Here is a 10,281-nt window from a genome sequence, read left to right as displayed (position 1 = left end):
AATATAAAGTGCATGAGATTCTGGTGATGGAAGGCTTAAGTACCTTTTGTGGGTCACCTCTCTATCATGTATAGCACGAGAACAAGCTGTGTTAAACCAAGGTTTGGAAGGTTTACGACGAGAAAAAGAGTGAGGAATGTACGCCTCCATGCCAGTCACTATCACCTTTGTTATGCGCTCAGCACACAAAGACGGGTCTCTGACACGGAAGCAGTAGTCATTCCAAGGAAAATCAGCAAAATACCTCCTCAGGTCCCCCCAACTAGCAGAGGCAAAACGCCAGAGGCACCTTCGCTTAGGGGGATCCTGAGGAGGGATTGGAGCGATAGGACAAGATACAGAGATGAGATTGTGATCGGAGGAGCCCAACGGAGAAGAAAGGGTGACAGCATAAGCAGAAAGATTAGAGGTCAGGAAAAGGTCAAGAATGTTGGGCGTATCTCCAAGACGGTCAGGAATACGAGTAGGGTGTTGCACCAATTACTCTAGGTCGTGGTGGATAGCAAAGTTGAAGGCTAGTTCACCAGGATGGTCAGTGAAGGGAGAGGAAAGCCAAAGCTGGTGGTGAACATTGAAGTCTCCAAGAATGGAGATCTCTGCAAAAGGGAATCAGAATGTGCTCCACTTTGGAAGTTGAGTAATCAAAAAATTTCTTATAGTCAGAGGAGTTAGGTGAGAGGTATACAGACAGGTAAATTTAGATTGAGAGTGACTCTGTAGTCGCGGTCAGATGGTGGAAAACTCGGAAGATGTTGCAGAAGTTAATGAAGAAAAAGTTGAGGGGGGGCGTCAAGACACTTAAGGTCGTCGACAGAAAGGCAGTCCGACCTGGGGACATTTATGGTCCCCTCCCCAGATTGGGACTCCGAGGCTGGTGTAGGAGTCGCCATGATGATTTTGAAATTTTTGAGTGAAGGGTGTGTGTGTTATTAGGTGCTTGTAGTTTTGTGTGGAGGAAGAGAGTTGTCATTAGAGGGCAGGCTGTGACTGCCCCCTTGTGTTATGAGACACAAAGGGAAACGTTCAGTGAGGTCACAGCTGGGTTTAATGATAAGTTCACAGCACCCCCTCATCCAGTAATTATCGTTTCGGCAGGTGTTCACTGCCTCCTCCTCCTCCTCCTCCTCTCTCTGTATTATCCTAGTTTATTTGGACAGACTGCAAAAATTCGGATATAACGGAACACACTGTATTATCAACAATTATGGAGCAAGGAGAAACTAGTAAAGGCAGTAAAGTTTGGCGTCTAGGGTGGGGTGAGGGTGTGAGCACAGCGCTGCCCCTTTTCCTAACACTTCGCCAAGTACATTACGTGACACATCTAAAATGCGCCACAAGATAGAGAAATAATAAGTATTATTTTCACGTAGATATTATGATATCTCAAAAAAGAAAACTTATTATACATATATAATTATACATCAATAAACAAACGTGGCATAAATATTGTATAGTGTTGGTGAGAAAATCTTATTCTCACTAACTTTTATAGCCGTTTTAATTAAGGTGGGCAACTATGTTATGTATAACTGTACTTAGAAGGTAATCTGAAGAAATACAAGTGGGAAACGTGTTTTTACTTAATGAAGGAAAATGTTAAACTCATCGTGAAGGTCAACACACCCACAGAGCCTGACCCAGGCCCGGTCAGGCGGTGACCTTGTCCTGACATGTTTCTTTTATCAACTATTTATTAATTATTATTATTTATTAACTATTAATTATTTGAAGTTGGCAGGTAGGTTGTTTCGTAATACTTATAAGGTAATTCGAAGGAATATAAGTAGGAAATATTTAATTCATTTAACGAAATAGTAATGAAAATAAAACGTTGACCTCATCGCGAGCAGCGAGGCACAAGTGACCTCACCCTGACATGAATCCCCCCGCCACGTGTCCCCGGGAGGTGACCCGCCTGGTCTGTTTTGTAAAGAGGCAGCGCAGCGCTGTATTGGCTTTACTAGTTGCAGGGAACACGTCTGGCAGCTGTCCAGGTCACAGGTCACTCACTGAGGATAGAGCGAGGCCCCTCACCCATCTGTACTGACTGAGAAATTAAGTGTTCCATCCTGGGAGAGTCCTTTATGACTTGATCAGGCGAAGGATCGGCTTGACATTCGTCATTTTCCAAGGTCCTATAGCAGGCTGAGGGTTTACTCTTGTGACCGAGTCACTGACAGCTGCCACACCTTGCCTTGTGGTGACACTGACACCATCACTGCTGCTCTTCAAACTCGCCCCACTTGTAACACTCTAGCTTTGGACCAGGTTCTTGGTGTCTGCCGCGGTGGTTGACCGACGGGTGAAGGAACAGAGGGTGGCGGGGACGAGTCGGGAGGTAATCGCAGGTTGTGGAAGATTGGAGTTCGGTGGATCAGCAAACAGGTGAAGTGCGGCTGTTGTACGTTTGCTTCTGCTTTGTAACTTCTTCAGGTGAGCCGGTATCTTTGTGTGTCGTATAATTTTATATATATATATATATATATATATATATATATATATATATATATATATATATATATATATATATATATATATATATATATATATTTTTATTTTTTTATTTTATTTTATTTTTTTTTTTGAGGGGGGAGGGGATATAAATTTCAATATGACAATGGTAAATACTTTAATAGGCTTAACATAAACAAAATAATGTTTGTTTTTAGTTTATTCAAACACTTCTCATAAGTTTTTTACAGGGCAAGGATTGTTTTACATATACAAGTTTCCAAATTTGAGAGCTCACGTGTTTCCTTACTGTTACACTATTCATTGTCCATATGTGACGTCTGACATCAACCATTTGTGTCTCTGGAGATTACCACATGTAGGTATACGTGTGTGTGTGTGTGTGTGTGTGTGTGTGTGTGTGTGTGTGTGTGTGAGGTTGACAGAGTGGTGCGAGTCACTGCTGACCATCACCGTGGAGTTGCATCTTCTGCATCCAAAGACGCAGCGCCACCAGTATGTTCACCGCCGCCTGGCTGTCTAGGCTCAGGCCGTGGTGGCCCAGACGAGCCAGGCCACAACTTTTCCAGGTCCTCCTCCAGACACTGCACGATGACGGGCGCCCCGTCCCCAGGTTTTCGCCCCTCACAGTCCCCTCCAAAGTAGGCGGAGCTGTTTTGAGTTGTCAGGCGCTCTCGGGATTCCTCTGGGTCTGCACACATCAGTCTGAACACCTGTACCAGCCATCTGGCGGGGTCCCCCTCCCGCCCCGCCGCCAACTGCTTGGCATGGTGCCTCTCCCCACGCCTCCTATACTCCAGCCACCGCAGGAATGCGTTCTTGAAGCAGAACCCGCTCGGCACCGGGATGTTCCACTCCCGTGTAGCAAACCAGGTGCAGAAGCTCTTCTTGTGTCGTGGCATCCAGCGCTCAGCCTTGAGGCGGGAAAGAAGTAGCTTTCCCATCAGCTGCAAATGGCGCTCCGCCGGGCTCAGCGTCCCTAGCACCTTTGCCTCCGTCAAGGCAAAGCTGCAGCGCCATGAGCCATCCGCGGCATTACTGAGCTGCATGGTGGTGGTGTCCCCGGGAGTGAGGAAGGGTCTGGGGATTTGTTCCAGCCACGGCACCTCCAGCACCGGCACCAGGTCCACGCCGACCAGCAGCAGTGGATACTCTCGCCCCTGCCAGGCCAGGGCAAGTGCCACGCCCACCTGCGTACTAGTAAGGCCCGGCGGCACCAGGCTCAGTCTTTCGTCCTGCAGGGTGTGGCCAGCGAGGCAGCGGTGCACCTTCTTGTACAGATTGGCCATGAAACTATTCCCCTTAAGGTTGGGGTTGTCAATCTTCACAGAGATCTGTAACCTGCCCTTCAGCAGGGCTTCCTCCTTCCTTCTCTCACTAACATTTACTCCTACGTCATCACCGTGAATCACGATATTTACGTCAAACTCATCTGGGGCGTACAACTTGGAGCCGTCCCGAGAGCTGCCCGCCAGCCTCAGGTCGCCGCGGTAGGTGGGGTCCGCGGCTGACACATTATCCATGATGACTTTCAGTTCCGCCATCACCGCCTCGTGTATTTGAAGGGCCTCACCTTCTGATAAGTCAACAGCCACCCGCTGAGCCTCCTGTTGCAGTTTTCCTACACGTATGCATTTCATAAGCTTCCTTGTGACGCCGTCGGGGTTGTGGCGGTCAAATGGAGTCAGAGGATCATGGGCATACTTCTCATAAAGCTGCAAGTATGCTTCAAATCCTCGCGTCACTTGCTTGGCGGTGGTGCCCGCGCGGCAAGGAACGTCCTGCACATCTTGTTGGGCCAGCAAGTCAGCAGTGCTTGTGTGGCCAAACATGGCAGCAAGGAGTCGGGGGGTCTGGCCGTAGCTGTCGCGCTGCTGTGTGTTGGCGCCTGCGCTCAGCAGCAGCGCCACGCAACCGTCCTGGCCGTGCGAGGCCGCCTGGTGGAGGGCGGTGGTGCCGCAGGTGTCGTCCACCACCTCGTCCACGGGGCGGCGACCCTCCCGCAGCAGCAGATGAGTCAGCTGCAGAAGGCCTTTGTGAGCGGCCAGCAGCAGGGCGGCGCGGCCATCACCTGCAGAAACATTCTTGTCCTCTCCATTCTTGTGGCTATCAAAAAGAACCTTCTGTACGTCCAGCGCTGTCCGTGCCGCCGCCTTCTCGCGATCTGCTTTCTGCAGAAGCTCCAGATCCTTCAGCTTCTCTTGCTCCTCCTCGAAGAGCCTCTGTGAGACGTGAGAAAGATGCGACTTAGAGAGAGAGAGAGAGAGAGAGAGAGAGAGAGAGAGAGAGAGAGAGAGAGAGAGTGAGTGAGTGAGTGAGTGAGTGAGTGAGTGAGTGAGTGAGTGAGTGAGTGTGGTGAAAAGATGTGTCATTCACCAATGGTCGTCTGGTGGTCACCCAGGCAGCTGTTCCCCTATGGAAGAGCTCAAAGATCATAGTGACCTGTCTTTTGGCAGGACTGAGACCACTGACACACCACACATTGAGACAGCGAGGCCATAACCCCTCGAGTTACATCCCGTACCTACTTGCTGCTGGGAGAACAGGGGCTACACATTAAGAATTTTGACCCCTTTGCCTCGTCGTGCCCGGGACTCGAACCCGGGCTTTCTCAGTTGTGACCAGAGCTTGCTTACCACTGTACTATGCTGTGTGTGTGTGTGTGTGTGTGTGTGTAGTACAATTATTTTATCAGTTAACATAATAATAGTAATAATAAAAATAATAATAATAATAGTTATAATAATAATAATAATGGAGCCGCCGTGGTACAGTGGAACCGCGCGCGCTTTGGGGGCCAAGTGGTCATCAGGCGCACGAGTTCGAATCCTGGCTACGGTCCGAGGGTAGGAAGGGCATCCACTCGGGGTAACGGTTCCCAAATGCCAAATCCAAAAGTCCTTCATCAGGAGGCACCGTCTCAGCCCTAACAGACTAGGGAAAAACTAGACGTAAAAAAAAAAAAAAAAAAAAAAAAAAAAAAAAATAGTTATAATAATAATAATAATAATAATAGTGGTAATGGTGGTAGCTATGTAGTAGTTGTAGTAGATGTTGTTGTTGCTGTTGTTACTGGTGTATTACTATCATATTAGTCACCAGTCACACTTCATCTTGCCCACCTTCCTATCTGATCCGCGACCCTCACCACCACCCTACTCAGAGAGAGAGAGAGAGAGAGAGAGAGAACACAAACAGACAGCCTCACCTGCTCCAGCCTCTGTCGCTCCTCGTCACTCATCATGTGCACTGGAAGGCGACCGTGTGTGTCCGGCACGTAAGGGCAGCCCCCGAGGTCCCTGATCAGCGCCTCGGCCATGGTCTGGTGGCCGGCGTCCAGCGCTGCGTGCAGGGCGCTGCCACCCGAGGCTTGGCTAAAGAAAGGCCACGCCCCTGCACTCTGCAGGAAGGCGGCAGTCACGGGGCAGTTGGCAGCCGCAGCCTTTGCCAGGAGGTCGCTCAGAGTTGCGTGGTCAGTGTCCTCGCCCGATCGCCAGGCAGCCAGCCACGGAGTACTTCCCTCGATGTCTTCCAGCAGATTGCTAATGCCCTCGACAAGAGCGCGGCTGACCTCTACCAGACGACGCTGCTCCACACGCAGCCGGCAGCAGTAGGCCTGCGAGAGAGCGAGGGTTGAGATATCAGGCACACGCCTTGCCTCTGAGCCTTGCGTGGAAGGAGGGTTGGTGTTCCCTACAGGACTAAACAACGTGTGTGTGTTTGTGTGTATCACCCAGCCTGGAGCCCAGTGACGTCAGTACTGGAACATTGCTTTTTTTTTTTTATATTATATAATCAAGAGGTAACAATTGAATGAAATGTGACCATAAAGCCACCGGGTGCTGCCACCTTGCTGCTGTCACCCTCCTCAAGATCTCCGAGCTGCACAGACAGAACACCAATGGTCAGAGTATCATTTATGTCCTACATTAAAAATTATTTCCATGGCAAGTTTTCAGGGAGGCAAAAATATTTCATTACGTGTTAACAAACAGCGGTGAGCGAGAACCACAGAGCTGGAGACCACTTAGACCCCAGCGACCAAAATGACACGCAGAGACCAAGACAGCAAATACAGCAATCCCGACAAATTTCCGCCAGCCCAGGAGAGAGAGAGAGAGAGAGAGAGAGAGAGAGAGAGAGAGAGAGAGAGAGAGATTGTTATTCTTACTTGCAATGGTTTCTCTCAGTAAGACAAACAGCCTGGCTGACAGATCACGGCAAGCGGCGAGGCATGAACGCACAAGTGTTATGGAGTGCTATTAAGTACAAAAATGCATGTACGAATGTAATCTTACCACAGACCAAAGAAGTGTTTTCACCTATTATTCCTAAATGTTAGGTTTTACAGTAGTGTCGTTAGAGTTCATTGAAGGTCGATGTTGATGTATTAGCAGACATTTAACTATTATGGGGTCTACTTCTTTGCTTGTTCTAAAGACATTAAATGAACTCTAATGACATTGCTGTAAAACCCAATATTAATGGCGTCCTTTTGTGGAGTGATGAGATTGAGTTGCATGCTCTGTAATGTTGGAAGACTTTGGTGTGCTGCAGGTCTGTCACACGCACCACTAACACCTCAAACTGAACTTGTTCCGACACAAAGTTTATCCTATATAACTAACAGACCTATAACTCTCCAAGCTTTTCACTTTCCACGCTGCAAAGGAGCCGCCGCTGAGACTCAGATCCAGTGACGATGTTCGTCCTCGCCTTTACAGTGTGGCAATGCTGCCAGACAGGCAAGGGAGGGTACTCACGCTGGTGAGGGAGGCCAGCACCATGTGGGTCACATTGGGGCTCTGCCAAGCCTCCTGCAGCAGTGTGGCGGACAGGGAGGCGCCGCTCGCCAGCAGCAGGCTGACGGTGCGTGCACGGTCGGTGGTGATAGCCAGTCTGAGGGCGGAGCGGCCACCCAGGGGCTCTATGGGGGCGCCTTTACACAGGAGACTGGACACCGCCTGCACGTCGTCCCCGAGACAGATTGCTGAGAGCAGTTCCTGGTACAAGCGCTGTGGGGGTGCGGCGCTCTGTCGGAGAGAGAAGGGAAGCCATGGTGCTGATGGTATTGCAGGGACAGGTATATGATATATGATATAATAATATAGTATTGTAGTGCTGTCACAGTTTTCAAAAAGTTTCGTTTCGTGACAACAGAGGTATTCACTGGTGACTGTGGTGTTGTTTTAGTGTGTGTGTGTGTGTGTGTGTGTGTGTGTGTGTGTTGGAAGTGTCTCAGGCAGCAGCGTGTCGGTTGAGCACACAGCACCGGAGGGGGCGGGAAAGAGAGAATACAGACGCCGGGTCAGTACCACGCTCGCCTGTCTCCTCCGTCCTCTCCGTCTGTGTTGCCACGCCTGTGCCCTCTGCCTCCCTCCAGGATACAGTTGGTGCAGCCCATACTGTGATGCCCCGGGCGTGCGTGTGCTGAATATTCGCCGGAACAAGTGCGGTGTGAGTGTTCTGAGGCCTTGTGTGGTGGGTGGACTGTGGCGAGTGTGACCGTGTGTGTGTGTGGTGGGTGGACTGTGGCGAGTGTGGCCGTGTTTGTGTGTGTGGTGGGTGGACTGTGGCGAGTGTGGCCGTGTTTGTGTGTGTGGTGGGTGGACTGTGGCGAGTGTGGCCGTGTTTGTGTGTGTGGTGGACTGTGGCGAGTGTGGCCGTGTTTGAGTGTGTGGTGGGTGGACTGTGACGAGTGTGGCCCCATTTGAGTGTGTGGTGGGTGGACTGTGGCGAGTGTGGCCGTGTTTGTGTGTGTGGTGGGTGGACTGTGGCGAGTGTGGCCGTGTTTGTGTGTGTGGTGGACTGTGGCGAGTGTGGCCGTGTTTGAGTGTGTGGTGGGTGGACTGTGGCGAGTGTGGCCGCGTTTGAATGTGTGGTGGGTGGACTGTGGCGAGTGTGGCCGCATTTGAGTGTGTGGTGGGTGGACTGGCGAGTGTGGCCGCGTTTGAGTGTGTGGTGGACTGTGGCGAGTGTGGCCGCGTTTGAGTGTGTGGTGGACTGTGGCGAGTGTGGCCGCGTTTGAGTGTGTGGCGGACTGTGGCGAGTGTGGCCGCGTTTGAGTGTGTGGTGGACTGTGGCGGGTGTGGCCGCGTTTGAGTGTGTGGTGGACTGTGGCGAGTGTGGCCGTGTTTGTGTGTGTGGTGGGTGGACTGTGGCGAGTGTGGCCGTGTTTGAGTGTGTGGTGGGTGGACTGTGGCGAGTGTGGCCGCGTTTGAATGTGTGGTGGGTGGACTGTGGCGAGTGTGGCCGCGTTTGAGTGTGTGGTGGGTGGACTGTGGCGAGTGTGGCCGTGTTTGAGTGTGTGGTGGACTGTGGCGAGTGTGGCCGCGTTTGAGTGTGTGGTGGACTGTGGCGGGTGTGGCCGCGTTTGAGTGTGTGGTGGACTGTGGCGAGTGTGACCGCGTTTGAGTGTGTGGTGGACTGTGGCGAGTGTGACCGCGTTTGAGTGTGTGGTGGACTGTGGCGGGTGTGGCCGCGTTTGAGTGTGTGGTGGACTGTGGCGAGTGTGACCGCGTTTGAGTGTGTGGTGGACTGTGGCGGGTGTGGCCGCGTTTGAGTGTGTGGTGGACTGTGGCGAGTGTGGCCGCTTTTGAGTGTGTGGTGGACTGTGGCGGGTGTGGCCGCGTTTGAGTGTGTGGTGGTCTGTGGCGGGTGTGGCCGCGTTTGAGTGTGTGGTGGTCTGTGGCGGGTGTGGCCGCTTTTGAGTGTGTGGTGGACTGTGGCGAGTGTGGCCGTGTTTGAGTGTTTTGTGGAGCGTGGCGGGTGTGGCTGTCTCTTCCCTCCTGCTTTCCTTTTACAAGTGTGTTATGTTTGAAATGAGGTGGTGGTGTTCGCGTGTTGTGTTGTGTGGACTGTGGCGGCTGTGGCTGCGTTTTGTGTTCTGTGGACTTGTGTGGCGGGTTGACTGCGGTGGGTGTGGCCGCGTCTCCACTCCTGCTTTCCATTTACAAGTGTGTGTTGTTTGAAATGAGGGTGCAGAAGAGGGCACTGTTCTCTTGGCCTCCCTGTGCCAAGTGGTGTTCAGTGAGTCACGGCTCGCCTGCGCCCTGCACATTGCAGACCCAGAGTGAGCGCCGAGCGGGCTGGAAGTGCTCGCTGTGTGCTGCGCGTCACCGGCTTCTGGTGAGGCATGACTGATTGAGAGTCTGTCAGTGGCCTGGCATCGCACCGGCGTCAGAAGGCCGGCAAGTTGTGACTTGTATCATATAAAATAATTTCTCTCTCTCTCTCTCTCTCTCTCTCTCTCTCTCTCTCTCTCTCTCTCTCTCTCTCTCTCTCTAAATAAATAAATAAATAAATAAATAAATAAATAAATAAATAAATAAAAAGTAAAAACGCAAGACGTACGGGTACTTTCTAATGACAACCCAGTCACTAAATAGAGGTGGGTATAATGTGATCTACGTAAGTTGCCTCTTACACTTACAAGGGCAGCGTCTTGTAGCCTTTATCCCCCTTCACCCCCCATCTTTCTCTCGATCCAGAAGTTAATCCATAGACTCAAGGGAATGATGATCTCTCACCACCCTCCACCTGCGCTATGCGTGTGTGTGTGTGTGTGTGTGTGTGTGTGTGTGTGTGTGTGTGTGTGTGTGTTATACTGTAAAAATTGTTCTGAACGTTTAGATATGAATGAGAGAGAGAGAGAGAGAGAGAGAGAGAGAGAGAGAGAGAGAGAGAGAGAGAGAGAGAGAGAGAGAGAGAGAGAGAGAGAGAGGAGGGGGGTGCTTAGATGTAGGAGATAAGCAAGGAGGGGGTGACAGGAGAAAATTAATGTAGGAACAAGGTTGGAGTGGGGATGGG

The 10,281-nt window shown here is 51.1% G+C and overlaps 1 protein-coding gene across 6 annotated transcripts in view; it reads right to left on the bottom strand.

Annotated features, from left to right (window-relative positions):
- Positions 1 to 2,656: 2,656 nt before the first annotated feature.
- The window catches only part of LOC135098972 (serine/threonine-protein phosphatase 6 regulatory ankyrin repeat subunit B-like), a 37,896-nt gene continuing 30,271 nt past the window's right edge, over positions 2,657 to 10,281 (bottom strand). For 5 of the 6 annotated variants that reach the window (XM_064001438.1, XM_064001441.1, XM_064001442.1 and 2 more), the window contains 3 exons: positions 7,236 to 7,505; positions 5,681 to 6,088; positions 2,657 to 4,694 (listed from right to left, as the gene is read on the bottom strand). In XM_064001438.1, coding sequence (XP_063857508.1) covers positions 2,922 to 4,694; positions 5,681 to 6,088; positions 7,236 to 7,505 — 2,451 coding nt within the window. In that variant the 3' untranslated portion in view covers positions 2,657 to 2,921. The remainder of the gene's footprint in view (positions 4,695 to 5,680; positions 6,089 to 7,235; positions 7,506 to 10,281) is intronic. The other variant, XM_064001440.1, reaches the window with a different exon arrangement.

Source organism: Scylla paramamosain, unplaced genomic scaffold (assembly GCF_035594125.1).
Source record: "Scylla paramamosain isolate STU-SP2022 unplaced genomic scaffold, ASM3559412v1 Contig96, whole genome shotgun sequence".
In the NCBI taxonomy this organism is placed as follows: domain Eukaryota; kingdom Metazoa; phylum Arthropoda; class Malacostraca; order Decapoda; family Portunidae; genus Scylla; species Scylla paramamosain.
Note: the sequence above shows the minus strand (reverse complement) of the source record. Positions and strands in the feature narration are given on the sequence as shown.